The 21787-nt window shown below is 40.0% G+C and overlaps 1 protein-coding gene across 1 annotated transcript; it reads left to right on the forward strand.

Annotated features, from left to right (window-relative positions):
* Window positions 1-1859: 1859 nt before the first annotated feature.
* On the forward strand, window positions 1860-6598 carry ppib (peptidylprolyl isomerase B (cyclophilin B)). Its single transcript, XM_085462487.1, has 5 exons — window positions 1860-2092; window positions 3880-3993; window positions 4162-4255; window positions 4707-4891; window positions 6186-6598. The coding sequence occupies exons 1-5, from the start codon at window positions 1958-1960 to the stop codon at window positions 6306-6308; spliced, it is 651 nt and encodes a 216-aa protein (XP_085318613.1). The 5' UTR covers window positions 1860-1957; the 3' UTR covers window positions 6309-6598.
* Window positions 6599-21787: the final 15189 nt, after the last annotated feature.

A 21787-nucleotide genomic window follows, 5' to 3' on the forward strand; every position in this document is an offset into this window, starting at 1 on the left:
GGTTGTTTTGTGTTACACTTTTGGGTGAATAGTGCTGTCCCCTCACAGTAAGAAGGTCCTGGGTTTGAATCTAGTCCAACCTTATATTTTTTTTCCTTCCTCTTCCTTAGTTACATAAATGTATTAGTGTAATAAGGCCAGACTCATTGAGACCCTGGTTGGCTGTCTCAGTAGTCTACAGTATCAGTGGTTTGTGTGCCTAAAGACCACCACATCCATCTGCAGATGGATTCTAAACTTCCTCACAAACAGGCCCCAGGTGGTGAGAGTTGGTAAGCACACCTCATCACTCATCCTAAACACAGGTACGCCACAGGGTTGTGTGCTTAGCCCCCTCCTATATTCCCTGTTCACACACGACTGTGTTGCTAAACAAGAGTCCAACATCATCATCAAGTTTGCGGATGACACAACCATCATAGGCCTCATCACAGACAATAATGAGACGGCCTATAGAGAGGAGGTGATGGCACTGTACGAGTGGTGCCTGGAAAATAACCTGACTCTCAACATCAGCAAAACTAGAGAGATGATAGTGGACTACCGGAAACGACCAGTCAGAGAACACCAGCCCATCCACATCAACGGTGTCAAGGTCGAAAGGGTCAGCAGCTTCAAGTTCCTTGGAGTCAACATCGCTGAGGACTTCTCCTGGACCCTTCACACAGACACTGCTATCAGGAAAGCTCGCCAGCGGCTTTACTTCCTGAGGAGGCTGAGGAAGTTTAGCATGAATGCCAACATCACCTCAAATTTTTACAGGTGTGCAATTGAGAGCTTGTTGACGAGCTGCATCACAGTTTGGTACGGAAGCTGCTCTGCCAGCAGCCGTAAATCACTACAGAGGGTGGTGAAGGCAGCAGAGCACATCACTGGCACAAGGCTTCCTGCCATTCAGGACATTTATCTCCAGCGATGCCTCTGTAAAGCACACAGCATCATCAAGGACCACAGCCACCCAGCACATCAGCTGTTCTCCTTGTTACCATCTGGCAGACGTTACAGGAGCCTGTCTGCTCGGACTACAAGACTCAAAAACAGTTTTTACCACAAGCCATACGACACCTCAACCACAACACTTAAACACACACAACACAGCACTCAGAAGCTACCCTACAGCTTCACAAGTACTCTGTTTAATCTGCACTGGTCACTTCACTTTATTGTTATTGATATTTATATTTAAAAGTGCAATACTGTAATTTTCTTCTGCTCATTCCTGTGCAACATCCCATCTGCCCTCCCGTCATATTTCTTTTCAAGATTTTCTTATTTAATCACTAGTGTACATATATTTATATTTATAGATACATATATATTTAGTCATCTTTTCTCTTTTACAATGTCTCTCTAACATTTTGCTCCTTACTATTTTTCTATTTTTTATTATTTTATTTTATTATATTTTCTCCTACTGTATCATGCTGCTGAGTGACTGCTGACTCAAACACATTTCATTGCAATGTTGACCCTGTGCTAACTTGCATATGACAAAACTTAAAACTGAAAAACACAAAGCAAAACACATTTTTAAGGCAACTTGTATTTTTATCTGCAGGTATAAAACCTTGTTTATGATGAATGATATCGGTAACAAAGTGAGCCTGGCAGAAACTGGTCTGTGTAAGGACAAGAAAACCCATCGTCCATACGTTTCTTACGGAAACATTTCTTTTCCATTGTTAGGAATACTTGAACACTCAAAAAAGAAAAAAAAATGAATGTTACGCGTCTACATTTGATTGGCTTATCCGGTACGTGATCCAATCAAAGCTCCGTGCGTCTCTGCGCAGGGTTGAAACTCCGCCCCTGTGTGGTCGAGCCGGCCTGTAGCCTTTGGAGAGGGCGCCTCCACAGTCTCCACCCCCGGATACCCACTCACTCCTTCCCCCCGGCCCTTTATAAACGTAGCATCGCTAACAGGCCGTTCCCGGGCTGTTAATTTTTTTTCTCGTTGATGGTTAGACTCTGTGAGAGAAAGATGAAGTTCCTCATAGCTGTTACAGTTATTGTGGGATCCCTGATTTTTCTCGCTTTCCCGAATGGCTCGGCTGCTGACGAGAAGAAGAAAGGCCCCAAAGTAACAGCGAAGGTGGGTGTTAGCCTTAGCAGAAATCTTTGCTCTTATTTCTCGCTGTGCACTGATGCTAACGGGAAGCTGCAGCTTATAAAGCCACGTCACAACCAAGCTGGCCTGCAGGACGCCGTCTGCTTGGCTAAGCTAGCAGACGTTTAAGCTTTTCCGATATCAGCTGTGATTGCATTTATAGAGCACTCCGTGAGGTCAGGACTAAACTGACGCTGATGGACTAATATCCCAGAGCTAGCTGTCCATGGAGATCATGGAGCTAGCTCGCCAAGAATGTTAGGCCTTTATCTTAACTATCTCAAACACATTGTTCATAAATGGCCCCACCTTTCTTTGGCTTTTCCTTATCTGTTCATTTATTTATCTAATATAAAGAGATAAAACTGCAGCTGTGTGGGGTTCGGGTGTTTTTGTCTGGCATATTGTGTCTGGTTTGTCCACGTCTACAGATTGAAGAAGGCTCTAAACTGGCCGTTAACTGAGCCATCGTGTTGGAACAGACTCACTATAAAACCCGATAAGTAACATCAAGTAGTTGCTTTCATTATTAGATAAATGTATAATATGTGGTGTCATAGGTCAGAGTTGAATTTAAGCAAGATTTTTCCTCCCGTGGTTTTATCATGCAATCAAAGGATGTCGTAGGTGAATAAATAAACTGCTGAACATGTTAGTTAGACTTCTCGCAATAATGAAGCCAGCTGAAACGATATTTCGGTGTTATATTTTATACTATAATACAAAATGAGGGGGGGAAACCCTTTTAGTCTTTATACGACTTCACACATTAACCATCGGGACTTTTATGTTGCAGGTCTTATAAGATTGATATTCAACCAAAAAAACAACAAAAAAAAACAAACACCAGGGATATTTTGAAAATTAAAATTGTCCTTCAGTAGCGAGATTTCCCCAGACTCAAAATCTGCATTTTGCTGTTTTTGGTCATTAGATGAAGAAAAATGTACTAAATGTGTTCTTCAGACCTACCACCAAATAACTGCAAGTGCCTTGACAACCTCAAAGGGAAGAAAGGCACAAAAAACTTCAGTCTAATGATTCCTCTTGCTTTGCTTACATGAGCAGTCTTTAAAAGTCTTATAATTTCACATGGAAGTGTCTGCAGGAAAACTACTCGGGGAGGTTAGGTTGCAGCTGTCAGTTCATTAAATTACATGGAGTTTAATCTTCTCAGTGTTGTGGAGAACATAAACTACCTATTTAAGTATTCTGACCCACCAGTTTTTACTTTTTGTTAAATATCAGTGACTTGGCTCAAGCTGTGGAGGGGGGGAGGGGGCTTTGAGCACTGATCCTGGGTTGGTAACCTGGTTCTTGGGTCACGAATCAGGACATCACCTCTCCCAGGAAGGAGGCAGAGCTAGTTCAAGAGATTGAGAACTAAAATTAGATGTAGCTGGGCTCACCTCCACACACAGCTTGAGTTCTGGATCCAGTCTTCTGGTGAATAGTGGAACTGGGGGGCAGGGAACGTAAGGTTCAGAGTTGAGCCGCTGCATTTGCCTAAAATGATGCAAATGTTAAAGCATTTGGACGCCTCCTTCTCTGGCCGGACGGAGGACATGCTGTCTGTCTGTGTCCTGCTGAAGATCATGGCAGTGGTAGCTTGGGACAGTGAGCGCTGGGTTACTCTGCTTGGAGTACTACCGTCATGCCTGCAGAAGAATGTGGATGGATGGAAATCCATTAAAAAAATTTTTTTGAAAAAACAAACAAAAACATGTGTAAAATGATTTTATTAACTGCCTTTTTAAATGTATTTTTAATAGGTTTTCTTCGACATTAGAATTGGTGATGAAGACGTTGGAAGGGTTGTCATCGGACTGTTTGGGAAAACCGTTCCCAAAACAGTTGACAACTTTGCTGCCCTGGCAACAGGAGAGGTGAGAAGCCATTTCTTTTGTCACCATTGACCATTTTATTTGTGAATAAACTGAAGGAGGTGATTTGGTCAAAATGGGCAGAAACTAAAATCAGTATTTCTCTGCTCATTCATTTCAGATGTTTCAAGTGGTGCTCATGATAATTTTTTGTAATTTGCAATTGAACAGAAAGGATTTGGATATAAGGGCAGCAAATTCCACAGAGTCATCAAGCAGTTCATGATCCAGGGTGGAGATTTCACCAGAGGAGACGGCACTGGAGGTGAGACGTCAGGACTTGACAGATTTTTTTTTTTTTTTTTCTAGCAGGAATTAATTTGCATTTTCACTGTCCTGGGCTTACAATGTACCAGGGCTGGGGTTAGGCACGTAATCACAATCTGCCGACATAGTTAAGTCTCTCTGTCCATAGTGTGGTTAGCACATTGGTTTGGCAAGTAAAAGGTTACTCATTCAATTCTAGCCAAATCCAAAGACAGTCGGCATCAACATATCTATTGTGTGCTAAGAGCCTGTTCAGCTCACAAACACTCCTTTACCATTTTTGTGGCTTTACTGGTCGAGTTCATTCCGAGAGCGACTGCTTTCAGCGTTCCTGAATAATTAAAGTGAAGATAAGCGTTTGCAGCAATCAGGCCATTCAAATGAGTTGCAAAGGTCAGTGCAGGGAGGGAGTGGAAATGGCTAATATATAAACCTTTTTCTCTTTGAAGGCAAGAGCATCTATGGAGACCGTTTCCCTGACGAGAACTTCAAGCTGAAGCACTACGGGCCCGGCTGGCTCAGCATGGCCAACGCTGGCAAGGACACCAATGGCTCCCAGTTCTTTATCACCACAGTTCAGACTCCATGGCTGGATGGGAAGCACGTGGTGTTCGGAAAAGTCCTGGAGGGCATGGTGAGTGTGACACAGTCATGTAAATGGCTGAAGGGGTTCAGGGGAAATTATCACCTGAAATATGAATTCTAGGAGCTGATCTGAGCTACTAAAACAGACAGTTGATCAGTTTATTGTTCAATTTCTTACTCAGGTTTAGCAATTGGGGAAAATAAAATAATTGCAATAAAATTATTTCCCTTCTTATAAATCAGGCACACATATGTGCTGTTAAGTTTAAGCCGAGACAACTAAAACAGCCCCAGTCAGTAAAATCTGCCTAAACTGTATAGAGTTTTTGTAGGTGAGCCCGTGCAAACATAAATAACAGTTGCATGCTGCTGCTGCTGCCGCCTTTGTTCCCAGATCTTTGACCCAGTTTAGGCATCTGTGACGCCAAGGAGTCACTGCGGATGTACGCAAGTCCAGACATGCCTGGAATTCTCGGCAGGCTGGCGCGAGCTTGTCTGTGTCCTTTTGAGTCGATGCTTTCATACGAAGTCGGTTTGAGTTTCTAAACTTGTTGCTTTTCCCGTAGTTTGGTTTCTTTTCACAAACTTTAAGAAAACCAGAATGGGGCGCTACAGACTACATGAGATCATTGAGCCAGCTTACTGACCCGATGGGGGAACTGTAGCTCAGGAGATTGTGGGTTGTATACTAATCAGGAGGTTGGCGGTTTGATCCCTCATTGGCTTCTCTAGTCTGCATGTCAGAGTATCCTTGGGCAAGATATCTAAACTCTGAGTTTCTTCTGAGGCATCATCAGTGTGTGTGTGAGTGTGGCTTTTAAAACAAACACAAAAAGCACTAAATGTTTGTGTGAATGAGGCTTGCAGTAAGAAAGTGCTTTGAGTGCTCAAAGAGTAGAAAACTGCTAGTAGCTTTCCACGTGTCTGGGTGTGAGATCAAAAGTAAATGCAAGGTAGAAAGTGGTACCACTGTGTGCTCTGCACATCAAAGCAGCACAACATAATTTATAATTTATCATACAGTGTGTGTTTTTTTCTAAACTTCTAGATATGGACAATTAAGGACATTACTCCAGTACTGTACTTTGTTCTTTAAACTGTAAATAAAGTGCACTATGCATTGTAGGCCATAAATTGCATGTAGCAATATATAAAGTTATGCAAATGTTTTTATTAAGCTTTCAAAAAATTTTATTTTGTAGTTCAGGGTTAAACTGTACATTGCTCAACTTTGACCAAAAGAAGAGTACATTTCTTTCAAATTAACCCTGTATTGATTTTATGTACTTATTGTCTTGTTGAGGGGGAAAATGTAACTGTACGTTCATCGTTTTATCTTCTAGGACGTGGTGAAGAAGATCGAGGAAACAAAGACCGACGGGCGTGACAAACCTCTGAAAGATGTCATCATTCACGACTGTGGAAAAATTGAAGTGGAGAAGCCATTCGCAGTCGCCAAGGAGTAGAGCGCTGCTGTAAGGTTAACTAAGAGAGCCGGACTGGGGAAGGAGGGGGCAAGTGGGTGGGTTTAAGGAGAAATCGTGCAGGCAACCTCGTTTTAACACTCGGCTCTGTGGTCCAGGGGGAGGGGTTTGGGGTAATTCAGTGGCTGCTGTCTTAATGCACCAGAAAAGGATCAACTTCAAGCAACCGTGACAACATACTGGGTCCATTTAACAACGAGCATTCCAAGGTGCACTTTTTTTGTAAGAAAAAGGAAATGAAATCTGAAATAAAGGTTTCAGTTTTTGTTAAACTGATGTGTACATTTCATTGCGGTCTCCTTGAAGCTCATGTATTTAATGCATTTACATAAAAGATCGGTTTGGTTTTAACACAAGGTTTTTATGAAGTCACGCAGTTCTTCTTGTGAGCACTAGGTGGAGCGACTTGCCTGCTGTTATCGCAGGGAACTGAAACCAGAGTGTGAAGCTCAGTGCGGCACCACAGAGAGCAGAATAGCGGCTCCATCACCATAGCAATCCACGTTGTGAAATCCTGACATGTCAAGGCTGCTGGTGGCGTAAAATGAAGAGCATATTACAATATACAGTCAAAATGGTACAAGGAGGTGTTCAAAGAAAAACTTTGAAAGATCTCTAGAAAACCTGGAGGACTGTTGGTCAAGAGAACCTTTAAAAAGTTAGAGAATCTGGTCCATTGGATGCAAAATAAAGTAATGAGGGGTGGCTCAAGACTTTTGCACAACTGTTTTTACGTCAGAATATTTCTCTGCTTATGCAGTCAGTGCAAGCAGTTGTCAGACAAACTGCCACAGAGCAGTGACTACGGAGCCTAAAAAGGGAAAAAAATAGAGAATTAAGTAACACACATTCATTGTCATGTGTGTCAGACATACAAAGATGTGATTGTGCTCCTGCTCCTCACCTCTAAACACAATTAAAGGACACTTCTAGTTAAAGGAATTTAAAGTTGTCAGCAGCTGGTGGCATTTGTGCCACACTTGGCTTTAATCAAAATTGTAATTGTAGTTAATTATTGAGACATTCAATTAATAATTTAATATATTTAATTAGTTGGTTTTGGCTCCTCATCCTCTAGTCAAAAACAGGAATGAGCATAAGAAATCCACCAGCGAGGTTTTAAAAGTGTAAGACGGCTAAATTTTGCCTAAATAAGTTTTATGACTAATAAATGTTTGATTAGCTGTGTTGAAACATCGTTTGCACGAAGATTTTGCATCATGGGATAGTTTCCAAAAAATAAAATGAAGTACCTCTCACTACCTTCATGGGGTATCATCATCTACCTGAGTTCTGGATTCCAGTGACACTGGCTACTCATAGATCTGGAGTTATATCCAGTAACCACTGTTTTTCTTTTAGAGAAGCAGAGTAATAAAGAGCAGCTGCACTCTGTAGACAGAGTAGGGATGTGTTTTAATATCACGCTGCTCCTGTGGCAAAGCCAACGCTCTAAACACGTTTGTAGACAGGTGCGGTCTGTTGAGTTAAAATTAACAGGAACTGTTCACCTTTTTTGCATTTAGATTAAAGATTTGCTTTGAATCATAAATGTACCCCGAATACGAAGCACATAAATAGCTCATTAATATACACGAGCAGCATATGAAATGTCCTTGAACGATGCAACACTGTGTTGCTTTAGGTTGCAATTGTGAGTAGAAAGGAAACATGGGAAGTAATATTAGGCTTCACAGCTTTCCTGTTGATAACAGGAGAGGAAAGGAGTGGGAAAATGCTTGTGAACCAAAAACAGCTTCTGTTCCAAGAGCCATGCCCAGCACATCTTTCTTTCGATGTATAGTATTTGATGGTGTGCTTACAGTTTTCTTCCACAAGGAGTGTAAACACCCTGAAACATTGAGTAAAAATCTCTTTATGAAAAAGGGAAAGAAAGAAAGGAGAGGATCCTAGAAACAATGTGTCTAACCAAATACTTGCTCTGAATCTCATTACTTTGGCTTCCTGTGAGGAATCTTGGAGTCAATTTTGACCTTCAATGCACATGTTAAACAAATATGCAGGATATCTTTCTTGCTTTCTTGTGTTGCACAATATGTCTAAAATGAGAAAAATCCTGTCAAGTGTGTGAAACTCACTCACTCATGTTATTATAGGTTGTCCTAAAAACTCTGAAAAGCCTTCAGTTGATCTAAAATGCTGCAGCAAGAATAGTGACTAGGCTACAAAGAGAGAGCATATTTCTCCCATACTGCTTCTCTTCATTTGCTCCTTGTTAAACCCGGAAATTTAAAATCCTTCTCCTCACAAACAAGGTTTGAATAATCAGGCCCTATTTTTATTTTAAGGACATCATAATACCGTATCACCCAAAAACAGCTCTTTGTTCTCAGCCTGTGGGCTTACTTGTGGGTCCTAGAGTCGCGGATAAATACAACAAAATAAAACTAGTACCGGTACTGAAAAAAGAAGATTTATTCATAACACACATGAAAACACCCAGGAAAACCAAGTTAACGACAAAAACAATAACAAAATAACGCTGAAAACCGATAAAAACCCTGAAAACCATACATTTCACACCTGAGCCTCAACTCTCACGGCCCGGCACCAAATGGTACCGGTCCGAGGCCCGGGGGTTGGGGACCGCTGTCCTAGAGTATGTGAAAGTAAATTGGAGCTCGAGCCTTCAGCTTCCGGGCGTCTCTTCTGTGGAACCAGCTCCCAGTTTAGTGTAAACTTTGATCATTTCAGCTTCAGCCATCTGAACAAAAACAAACTACAGGTGCACACCCCGTACCTGCATACTGGAAAGACTAGGAAAGCAAAGCTGATTTTCAGATGTTGTTGATTGTGAAGTTGCATAATTACAGAGTGAGGAAAAGCTTTGATTGGAGTGTAATTAAGATTAAATCACTGTAATGTGAAGCTATAGTCCTCCAACTTCAGACTCCAAACAGCTTTCAGTGCTAAAATCTAGGCCTCCCTTAAGGGAAATGATTTTTAAATGGTTGTCAACAATCAGGCCAAAAGAAAATATTTTAGGAGACCAAAATAGCAGATCTGGGCCCTGAAGTCCTTGTTTTGCTCAAATTCACTCAGGCATTGTATGACTCATTAGAATCAAAATATGGAAAGAATGCCCCAGAGTTGGCACAACCGTGGTCTTGGTTAAACCCTCTGTTGTTCAGTTTGGCCTTGTTTGTGACGATTGGGATTTGTTCAGTGAAACTGTGTTATTCTTCACTTACTGGCGTTGCTGGAAAAGCCATGACGGGCCGGACATATCTGGCATAGCTTCCTGCAAGAGGCTTTGTCAAAGAGATTAAACGAACACTGGAGAGAATCACAACAAGAAGCATGGAAGCTTTCGGTCACACAGGAGCGCCGAACGTCCTCCTCCTGCCCTTTTGCCATCGTGTTTATCTATTCTCTGCCACAGTTTAACAGCAGGAAATACACAACAGGTCTACATGGGGTCATTTTATTTAAAGATGAACCAGATCTGAAAAGAAAGATCCTCTGTGCTTCTGAGTGCTGATGTAGGATATAATGTTGTTCTAACTTTAACCAGTCCATTTATGAAAGAAACCGATAAAACACTGAGGTTACCCGTGCTTATTTATAGGGAGAGAATTGATAAGAATTTAATATTTACACTTCCATTATCTATATCACATATCAATGAAATTCCTTATTGATATCTTATTGATTCTCATTGGGCTCTCACTGACTCCACTTTGAGTGTCACCACCATTGCTAAGTAGCATATCAAAAACATTACATTCTTGCAAAATAATTGCCTGCATTGTGGTCAAATGTTCAGTTTTGTGATCAGGATCATACAGTAAATCATAAAGTAATTATTACATATAATCACACGTTTCTTAAATGTAATGCAGGGGAAAAAATGATTCATTACACAACTTGACTTTCACGTTTCTCTGTAAAGTAACCTGAAGCACACTGTCTTATAATTACCATTTAACAGTATAATCCTGAGGCTACAGGGCTGGGCTCGGCACTCACTCGGCTTCAATGTCACTCTGGGTTCTTGGCTAGCTTAGCCTTAGCATGCTAGCTAAGTTGTGTTAGTAATGCAGTTGGTTCTCTTACATTCGAGCTCTCATCTGTTTGTGACTAAAAGTAAAAGTAATGTCCTTATTCGTTCTGTAGACTGCACCACCCTTTTCATCCTCTTAACTAAAATCTGCCGATTAGTGCAACTGAAAGTGGAACTGATTAGAGCAATCAATAGGTAACAAGTCCAAGATACGGAGCTACTGGGAACCAGTTTGCCACAGGAACTGGTTCTTGATTCCTATTCCTTCTTGTTTATGTTACATTAAATCGCAGATATTAAATTGCCTCAGTTTTAGTATTGAAAGATATTCCATGATGTCAGGGCTGGCTATAGAAAAAAAAACGTTTTATGAGGCCCATCTGGAAACTCCACGATTTCCTTCTGTTCAGATTAGACCGATAGCTTTGTTTTTGTGGGTGCAACTTGTCATATTTGCTCAACCTGGCATGAAAGTTGAACAAGTTTTTTTACAGTCTGCTTTACATAAATTTTATTTCAGTTAAGTAATTTTTGGTTTGATTTTTTTAAGTTTAGTTTTAGTAACCTATAACTTCATTCATCAAGCAAATTTTATTTTCAATCTCTATGTCTGGTATCAACATTTTTCTGACAGCATTTCATCTTTGTTATCAGAAAACATAATCCAGGCAATATCGCCCGAAGTCATATATGCTTTATTTGCCTTTTGAAAAATATTCTGTTTATATTCTCAGTAAAAGGTTTGTGGATTAACAGACACACGTGTGTGAATGGGTGGATGACTGGTTGTGTAAAGCGCTTTGGGGTCCTTAGGTACTAGTAAAGCACTATACAAATACAGGCCATTTACCATTTACAAGTCAAAGGTGTGTGTTTTACATTTTGCTGAAAACAGATGAGTTTTTGTTGAAATAGGCCTCAGGTTTGTTCACTTTAAAAAAAAAACAAAAAACTATCAGTTAATATACAAACTGACATATTTTAAGCCCCTAACACTTGAGATAACAGGCATCATGTCTTTACACAGGCAATGCCTCCTCAGGACGTAAAGAAAGTAGTACTTTATTTCTTTGTGTTTTGCATTGTTCTTGTCCAAGAATTTAAATTTCCTCTCCAGCCCGAGGTCACATGTCTTGGTTCCTGTGATCTGCTCTCTGTATAAAGCATTGAATAGACTGCAGTCATTACCTTTTGGCCAGGCAGAGCTGTTCTTGTTCAGTTTGGCTGGATGTCAAACACAACTCGGTGGTTCTGTATTCATGACAGAGCTCACTGCACTCCTGGGGGCCTTGTCAGGGCTTTAGTATTTCATTATCGATGAACTGGGTCATGATGATGGGTTTAATGATTAAAACCTGGCCAGATGGTTTAAAACACATTAAATTGGTTTGATAGCAGCTTCTTGTTGGCTCAAAATGAGCTTCTAGGGGGTGAATACAGATATAAGAATGATTGGCCCGTCTATTACTTTCTGCTTTACGCACACTTTAATATTTCCTTAACAGAAACCAAATGCTATCAGTGCCTAAGTACAATTGTATAGTTACCTCTGCCAAGGAGGTTACGTTTTTGGTATTGTGTGTGTGAGTGTGTGTGTGTGTCATTCTTCTTGTCTATAAGCACGATAGCTTGGAAAGTTTCAAATGACTTCTGAGAAAATATGTAGGCTGTAGAGCGGGGTCATGTTAATAATCCATTAAAATTAGTTTTATATCCATCAAGGCCTTCAAGGTCAACTTAATGATTCATTGGTCATAAATTGACAAAAAGCCTTATAACTGAAAAACTATGATTCTTACAAGTGATGTGCATTATCAACATATAGAAAGCCCTAACCTGCACATAATGATTAAAATATGATGTCACATTTGACGTCTGACCTCTCCTTCAAGGTTTTAAAACCATGTTTCTTACAGCTATTGTTTGTGTTGGCAGCATACAGCCTTATAGAAAATAAAATATATATGGAGACGCTAAATATTATGTCATATTGACCATATTTGACCTCTGACCTCACTTTTACATTTCACATCTGCCTTTCTTTCATGTTGAAACCCAAATGCGTTACACCTTAAAAGAAAGTATTGTCAGTTGGAAGAGAATGAACCCAGTTTGAAATATACTGTAGTATCATATTGTTTAAGAGCTCAAGTTACTTAACAAGGTGAATAACAAAACCTGCACTTCACACTTGTTTTTCATGGACTGCAAACTTCTTAAAGTATGTTTAAAAAGAACAAATAAAAAAAACGAATACACAGAAAATACAGAACAATTCCCTTAAATGTAAATATGTAAATACTGCCCTGAGACTGAGGGCCCTTGGCAGAGGTTTGCGCTCTCAAAGTGTCTTCAACTGAGTTTAGTTCCTGTTAGCTTGTTTCAGTTTAGGCTTTATTGATTAGTTTTAGTTTAGTTTCTATGTTTGTTTGAATGTTAGTTTGCCTGACAAATACATTGATGGTATTTCTCAAACTGTAAGACTTAACAATACCATCTAACATCACTGCTATACAAACATATGATGCTGTCATGAGATGTGTTGTAAAGAGGACGCAAATGCAGACCAGAGAAATAAACAAAATGAAATGTGAGCCTTTAACTTGTTTTCTGCAAATAAAAAAAGTCTAGCACAAAACCGGCAGTCCAAAATGAGCCGGAGCCGAAGAGACATCAGGTGCAGAAACAGACAATCACACAAAAACAAAGTCAAGACTCATCTTCACCGAGAAAACCTGCCACCCCATGTAAACTGGAATACATCCATATAAGGATGGGTGGGAAACATGATGACAAAGAGGGATGGAGGCACTAACACAGATAAGACGGAGACACCAAGAAACACAAACATACTGAATACTAAAAACATACACGAATGAATCACAAAATCAAAACAGGATCCAAAGACTCAACAAACACTGAACAAAGAACAAGGACAGACACAGTCACACAGACATCCCATAAACACATGAACCATATGCTCCTCAGACTGGTTGTGCTGACAAATTTGACGACACTGACAAAATTTAAGATATTTCCTGTATGTTTTTTTTATCCTAATAAAAGTAGACTCTGCTGTTTTAGTAACTATGACAGATTTCCCTTAGTAATAAATAATATTTTGAACCTGTGTGTCTGATATCTACATTTTTCTGACAGAATTTCACCACTTCTTTGTTTCCTCATGTCTCTTGTGATCAGAAAACACAACCCAGCAGCATTTGCTGTATTTTACTTTATTTTCATTAAACATTTGATTTTAAGGAAGATGTTTTTTTTTTCTTGAATTAGACCTTGACTGTTTTTAGTTTTTACAGATATTTTGAGACTCTAAGGCTTAATGTGAAAGGGATCACATCCGAAGACGCTCTAGTGTCGTCTTTCTTTGTGTTTTGCATTGTTCTTGTCCAGGAATTTAAATTTCCTCTCCAGCCCAAGGTCACATGTCTTGGTTCCTGTGATCTGCTCTCTGTATAAAGCATTGAATAGACTGCAGTCATTACCTTTTGGCCAGGCAGAGCTGTTCTTGTTCAGTTTGGCTGGATGTCAAACACAACTCGGTGGTTCTGTATTCATGACAGAGCTCACTGCACTCCGGGGCCTTGTCAGAGCTTTAGTATCTTTATCATTTTCATGATCAGTAAGAAAAAGCATCAGTAAGAAAATAGATTCTTGGAAGCGATATTATTCGTTGCATTTTTCATATTTTGTGTTTAAACTCTTCATAATTTTCTGATGTTATAGCTTATCAGCTGCTCATCTGGCAGTAGGTCGGTCCATGTTTGTGATTGGTTATGTGCCGCCAATGTAACACACTAGTAGCTAGACCGGAAGATCCTGGATTGATGTATCAAGTTTATGAAGACCTTTATGTGAGTGCTTAGCCATGTTAACCCTAAGATCAGCAGTCAGGCTAAGTGGTGAAGAAATGATTCTGGGTACGCTGAACTTGCTTCATAGTTCAGCTCACAGCATTAGGCAAGAAGGTCTGATAAACCTGTTTGTAGCAGAATGCATATTATGAGTTTGCTGTCCAAAGATGGCTGGAAGCTAGTGGGAGTTTCTCTTCCAAGAAGCAGGGTTTACAAGTGAAAATGTTCTTTAAAAGGCCAAACTTTTCCTTGGGCACTGCTTGTTCTCTTCAACTGCGGGCCCAGCCACAAACGTCATAGAAACCTCTGCGGCGGAGAGATGTAAATAAAGCTGAGATCAAGTTCAAAATAACAGCCGAAGCACGTTCACATAGATAAGGAAAGCCAAACATGCAGTGTACAACTCAGAGGGGAAGCAGTTCAACAACACAAGTATAAATATACAATACTAGCAGCGGCGTGGGAAAGGTCAGTGTGGGAACTGGGGCTTATTTTTTGTCAATGAGTTTTAGAAATCCTGGCTCTGACTCCGGGACAACAGACTTTTGGGTTCCCACCCAGACCTATATACGAGCAGCAGTGTCACATTAATTTCTTCATTGTTCTCCAGTTTCCCCTCCGGTTTCTCTTCCCCTGCTTTGCAGCCTGCAGAGTCTGTCAGAGTTTTCTTCGGGACGTGGCCCAGCCTGTGGTGACATGCTGGTTCCCACGATCTCCTGCCCTTCCTCCAGAGTCACTACTTGCTCACTGCTCCGGACAGGAAAACAGGGCAACAAGGCCACTGAGAGTGCGTGCTAATTTAAGCAACTCTGCTGGCTCTCCATTGTCTTACATGAGAATTACGTGAAAGACTGTGAGCTGGTGCCTTCTCTGTAACTAAGAGTACATATAAGTTATGAGCGTGTACTAAGCTCGTGCGACACAAATGTCCCTACAAGGACAGAAATATGGAAAAATAGTGGGAATATTTCCAGAGGAGGTTAACTCAAGGTCTCATTTTTCCATAATCTCTGCTCATATTTACAATGTAGTGACCAGCAGTGCTAATCCAATGGTGGGCTACTTAGGTTGCAATTGAAATATCTCAACAGATTTTCATGCTGCACATCTTTCTCGTAGTTTCAAGGTCTGTAGGACTAAACCAGCTCAGTGTAGACGACACTAACTCAAAAGCCCAGAAGACCGAGAGCTTGGTGGGTTTTTGAGCCGAGTGGGTGAGGGAGCATTATAAAACATGATGTGTAGAACTTATGTGTGTGTGTGTGTGTGTGTGTGTGTGTGTGTGTGTGTGTGTGTGTGTGTGTGTGTGTGTGTGTGTGTGTGTGTGTACATGGATGGCAATTTGATATGTTTCTCAGTGACTGAAGCTGGAGTTGCTTTATCAGAAGCTGGATATGAATATTTGATTCAAAATACAGAGCCATACTTGTAGTTTTCATGTAAAATTGGTCTACCAATCTGTAGACAAATATTTCATATAATGGCACCAGTTCAGAAGTAAACCACTACATCAAGAAGACCACCAGCCTGACCCCCTGCTGATACCCCGACATAATCCCCAGATTTCCTACACACTGCCACCATGATACATCCATCCATTTGCCTGACTGCTGGTGACTGGATGCTATTGCAGCTGTCACAGACTGAGACAGGGGTTGCATGTTCTACAGGTCATAAATCTGTTGCAGAGCTACAGCAAATACATCAGAGTTGATATAACACAATTATTCAAAGATGCTTCTCCAACAGGGATCCCGGTAAATGAAATCTAGTTGGGGCAATACAGGGTTAATGTCTTCCATTGGACCCTTACATGGGCGTAATGATTCAACTTATGCTACACTAATGTTAAAACGTAAGAACAGAACAGAGACAAAATAACATAACATTTATCCTCTAAAATGTTTACATAGTTAAGTTAGTAAAATACATTGTATGTACATTCTATAACATGACATCATCAAACGAATTCAGCATAGGCTTTGTGGCAGTTGGCTTCAGCAAACCTAAAACCTCAGTCAGAGATAATGGGCAACATGACAGCGGGGGTTTTCCATCTCAACACGGATCTTCTTGTTGAGCGTCTCTCATTTGCTTAAAAGAGCGAACGTAAGTGTTTGTATACTAATGTAATATTTACTGGCCCACAAAACAGAAATGAGGACTATTTCACTAAAAGTCTTCTCAGCCCTTTCAGGTTATGCTCTGTGGTGTACATACTTGTCTGTAGCACTGATGGCATTCATGTTAGGGTTGGGTTAGCGAGTTAGAGGTTTAGAGTTAGCATCCTGTATAAGACTACCAAACATGCCATATAAACACAACAGCTTGGCCTCACAAGAAGAAGAATTTTATGTTATGTTATCCCTATATCCTCTTTCATTTTAATTACAAGAAAGGGTAGTACAAATTTAAAGCTTAAATCTTCAATAGCTTCTGAGATATTCATATTCAAACATTGAATTCATTTGGTCTGAAACTAGTTGGACAGATCATTTTCCAATATCTCTTGATGTGTTCCATATATGAAGCAAAAAAATTCACAGCAATCATGTGTGCAAACAATAAAATTTATGGGCAAATCAGAGATGGTTGAGCAGAAAATTGGCTGATTTGAGATCCACTGGTTATCACCTTCCCCTTAAGTATAAATGCCATAGATTTATGAAGAAAAGGTTCAAAAATTATGATGGCAAAAGCTAACACTGGTTTGCAGTATTTCAGTTTATCGGTATCTGCACAGATATTCACATCAGCATCAGCTGCGACTAACTAATGCTTATAGAAGGAACAGGATAAAAACATGTTTTCACTTCCATTTTCTCCTGCCTGTTTGGCTGGAGCATGCCCAAAAGAAGAAGATATAAAATTTTGTTGGCAATCTGGATCACTGTATTTCTTTTCTGAAGTGGGGTGGACCAGTTAAATAAACAAACAAACAAACAAACACAACTTCATAATAATCTACCTTTCTTTTAATGTAAAAAAGTCAGTAAACATTGTTTTTCAGTGATCCATCCATTTATAACACAGAGATTTCAGCAGTAAGTCTTATTACATTATTGCATTATCTATAGGAGTAGCTCTACAAAAGCAAAAAGTCGTTACAATGAGAGTTTTGGGAATTCAACAAATAAGGTGTTTTACTTTTTAAGGTGGAAACAGTTTTATGCCAGTCATGCGTCCTATGAAATTAAGATTTGTTAGTGCCCTATGGGTCAGCAATTGGTGACAGCAGTGAGGAAGAAACCTTGCAGCAGGACCAGGCTCTGAGAGAGGCAAGTAAAACTCAAGAGAGGTTATACAGCTACAAAAAGTAAAGTCAAACTTTTATCACTGTATTTTTTTTTAATTATTATTATAATTTTAAAGTTCCTGGGGCCTTAAAACACATTTTTATATAATCTTCATCAGCTTCATCTCAACCTCATGATTAAAAAGTAAGTACAATCACAAAGGACGAAGTCTCCAACTTTTCTTAAAGAGTGTTCTTAATGCTCTATATCCTCAGTCCAGCATGCTCAGCTAATTAAAGTTGCACCCCCACCTCCTGGCCTGAATTCTGACGACACGATAAAATGATAAAGCTGTGACGGGAGGGACGTCATCAAGTGTTCTTCCAGAAACAATAAAAGTTCTGCCGCATTCCTGCTCGTCTAATGGAGTTGGGTAATAGTAGTAGCACCGGGTTCATGGTGACAAGCTAACTGATGGAGTTATGTAAGCCTGTGAAATATTAATCAAACTGTAGTTCTGCAGGCAGTAGCTCTAGTGCCAGATTTTCACATCTGGTTTGAAATAAGAGGAAAAACTGAAAGTAAGTGCTTGGATCTTAATGTAATATTTATAGGCTCAAAAAACAGAAATAAGGACTAAAACTTGGTATCTTTGCACTAAAAGTCTTCTCAGCCCTTCCAGGTCATGCTCTGTGGTGTGGGTACATGGGTGAGTGGAAATGGGGCAGCAGGACTTGCGTAATAAATCTCATAGCTGAGGGGCGAGATGGGCTTCTTTTAGAAAGAGCCGCTTGCTTGGCACTTCAGGCAACGGAATACACAGTCGATATGGAGCCCGCTGAGAGATTACCCACTTACACAGTTCCTGCAGACTGCGTCATCTGTCCCGAGAGGCCCGTGATCCTGTAGTCCAGATACTGCCTACATCATTTGAGGAACAAACAAATTAAAGGAAAAAATGAAGGTTGGTGATGTTCTGCTGGCCATTTTGATATTTAAAATTCATTTTGCGGCCTTATTTTATGTATTTAAAAAAGCAAGTCAAACTAAAACTCATTTTAACTTGTTAAGAATAAGTCAATAAGTCAATAAGTCAAGAAATAAGATTTTCCCAGATTTTTTTGTGAGGGTTTGAATTTGCAACCGTAATGAGTTGAATTGCAACAGAATCAAAAGTGCTCACCCTTTGCGTAGTAGTACTCTGTCTTCACTGCGTCAACCTCAGCTAGCAACACTACTTAATGGAGTCTACTAATCATAAATGTCAACATATTTCTGGCTCCCATTGAAAATGTGTAGAAATAAAGTATTTTTTGTGGATTAAAACCTAATTGCACAATAAAATTATATTTTATAAATATAGCATGCTATATATCCAAAGACATTTATAAAGGAATTTTATATATATATATACATATAATTCACTTATAAATAGAATATATATTCATTTCAGTTCCATGTTCTTTTCAGCTTCTGGATTAACTCTTTGCAAGTGAATGAACTATTGGACTTGCTATTGGATTAGCTTCTACATTATTTAGCCATGTGGTCCAATGTAAGGAGATCCGTAATTGGTTAAGAGAGAAGAGAAACACCCCGGCAACCACAGACTTGCACTGCTTAGGAGACCTTTTTAAAAACATGCTTGTGTTGCATAAGGATTCACTTTTTTAAGCTATATGAAGACTATCAAGGGATACTGTATATTTTTCATATAAACGTGGTATATGTCCCCAGTGCTCTGACTATGTACTGTACCTGTGGACTCATGTATGTAGCCCATGTTAGCTTGTGAAAATATTACATCCCAGCAGTGCTAACTAGCTAACTAGCTACCGTGTCTTGCATGCTAATGGCAAACCTAAAGCAGGTCAAGCTGTTCGAACCAGCACCAAGTCCTGTTACCTGTTAGATTAATTCCCACCTCTTGCAGTCCCACTGTCAAAATATTCATAGGCAACATGCTGATTTCCTCTGTTTGAAGACACCTACTGTTTAGTTCTGCTGGAAACAATTAGCAAAATTTGTTTGACAAAACAATGCAATTACTTTGATTCTGTCAGTAAGTTAGAGTCACTTTGAGTAACAAAGGAACCTGTCCAATCTGCTTATAACTCTTACTATTAACGTTCAACCTGACTTATATTTTTTCCTTATTTGAAGACAAATAAATTAAAAAATATTATTTTAAATATCCTTTAAACAATTGGCAGAAATTGTTCCGCAAAATTATGACATCAATTCTATCCTGTCAGTATGTTAGAGAAACAAAGACTAACAAAAGAACCTGTCCCATCTCCTTGTAACCGATTAGTGCTGTGGCGCACTAGCTGTCATTAATTGATGAGGTGAGATTACACGTGTCTGGAGATCAGATCAGCTGCAGGTCACACTGACAGCCCTAGCTGGAAACAGTGACACACTCGTGGAGGTCTGCATTACATGGAGACAATCAGCTTATAAAGGCTCTGAGTATGAATGCAAAGGAGGAAGAGTGAGGCTCTCAGCAACACAAAGCACATGATGATCAGTTCTGTCACATAAAGGTAACGTCCTGAGCAAACCTGAGCAGTGGGATCAGTTCCTTTTGGCATTAATTTGATGACAGATTTGTCATAATTTGAAACTAGTAATCCATCCATTGTTTTCATCTTATTCAAAGTAGGGTTAATGTGTGGGTGGACTGGTAAGAGTATTCTATATTGGCCTCTGACTAACACTCTATCCCCTCCAGCTGGATCCGGAGGTCCTCCAATGAAGATGGAGAGATATAATCTCTCCATATAATGGGTTGGTTTTCCAGCATGACAATGGCCCCAAACATACCACAAATTCAATAAAGGAGTGACTAAAGAAGAAGCACATTAAGGTTGGGTTGGCCTATAGCCCATCTCCAGACCTCTGTCCTATAGAAAAACTGTGAAGGGAGACGAGGCTTATAGTTGCCAAGTGGAAGCCAAGAAGCCTAAAGGATTCAGAGAGTTTCTGTAAAGAGGAATCATTCAAAATCCCTCCTGAGATGTGTGCAAACCGGGTGAGCAACTACAAGAAACTTGCTGTGCTGGCCAAAAAGGATTTCTCTACCAAGTACTGAATCACGTTTTGATATTCTGTCTCTCTCCATTAAAATTAAGCTGTCATAAGATGGATTGGTAAATTGAGAGCTCCACCATTTGGCTCACCCTTGCTTGATCACAACAGTATGGCACAACACGCACATTAATTCAATTCAATTCAATTTCAATTCAATTCAATTTTATTTATATAGCGCCAAATCACAACAAAAGTCGCCTCAAGGCGCTTCATAGATACAGAGAAAAACCCAACAATCATATGACCCCCTATGAGCAAGCACTTTGGCGACAGTGGGAAGGAAAAACTCCCTTTTAACAGGAAGAAACCTCCGGCAGAACCAGGCTCAGGGAGGGGCCATCTGCTGCGACCGGTTGGGGTGAGAGAAGGAAGACAGGATAAAAGACATGCTGTGGAAGAGAGACAGAGGTTAATAACAGATATGATTCAATGCAGAGAGGTCTGTTAATACATAGTGAGTGAGAAAGGTGACTGGAAAGGAAAAACTCAATGCATCATGGGAATCCCCCGGCAGCCTAAGTCTATTGCAGCATAACTAAGGGAGGATTCAGGATCACCTGGTCCAGCCCTAACTATATGCTTTAGCAAAAAGGAAAGTTTTAAGCCTAATCTTGAAAGTAGAGATAGTGTCTGTCTCCCGAATCCAAACTGGAAGCTGGTTCCACAGAAGAGGGGCCTGAAAACTGAAGGCTCTCCCTCCCATTCTACTTTTAAATACTCTAGGAACAACAAGTAGGCCTGCAGAGCGAGAGCGAAGTGCTCTAATAGGGTGATATGGTACTACAAGGTCATTAAGATAAGACATTACTGCTAACATCACAAAAATCAACCGTCAGATCCTCCTGAGATACTCTTCTTCGCTCACTTGGGGCATCCAATCCACTGGTTTCCTGAGTGGTGCCTTCTCTTTGGAAGTAATACATAACAACACCATTCATTTATGAGAAGTCATGTGTTTGTCATAAAATCTCAATTTTCAGGTTGTTTCCTATAGAAAAAGCAATTTGTTCATATTGATATTAGTTTAAATAATGCAGTGTTTAAAATGCAATAATTTCCCTTCATTTTGCCTTTATTCTCATGGTATGGTCATATTTAACCTAAAAAAAAATCTAAACAATATCCTGAGCATGAAGGAACCTTAATGACAGGAGTGTACTGCTTCACGTCAGCCAACATATCGCCTTGATTCAATGGCAATACAAGCCTTTAAGTGGATCTGTGTTAGCTAGATTT

This window comes from Copadichromis virginalis, linkage group LG7 (genome assembly GCF_057382275.1).
Source record: "Copadichromis virginalis isolate Kocher_CV1m ecotype Utaka linkage group LG7, C_Virginalis_male_GT1.1, whole genome shotgun sequence".
In the NCBI taxonomy this organism is placed as follows: domain Eukaryota; kingdom Metazoa; phylum Chordata; class Actinopteri; order Cichliformes; family Cichlidae; genus Copadichromis; species Copadichromis virginalis.

What these genes read in the sequence shown, in the direction of transcription:
- ppib (XM_085462487.1), top strand. Translation starts at nt 1,958, where the DNA reads ATGGTTAGACTCTGTGAGAGAAAGATGAAGTTCCTCATAGCTGTTACA. An exon ending in CAGAGGAGACGGCACTGGAG is followed by an intron (nt 4,256 to 4,706) that starts GTGAGACGTCAG and finishes TTCTCTTTGAAG; the next exon opens with GCAAGAGCATCTATGGAGAC. An exon ending in GAAAAGTCCTGGAGGGCATG is followed by an intron (nt 4,892 to 6,185) that starts GTGAGTGTGACA and finishes TTTATCTTCTAG; the next exon opens with GACGTGGTGAAGAAGATCGA.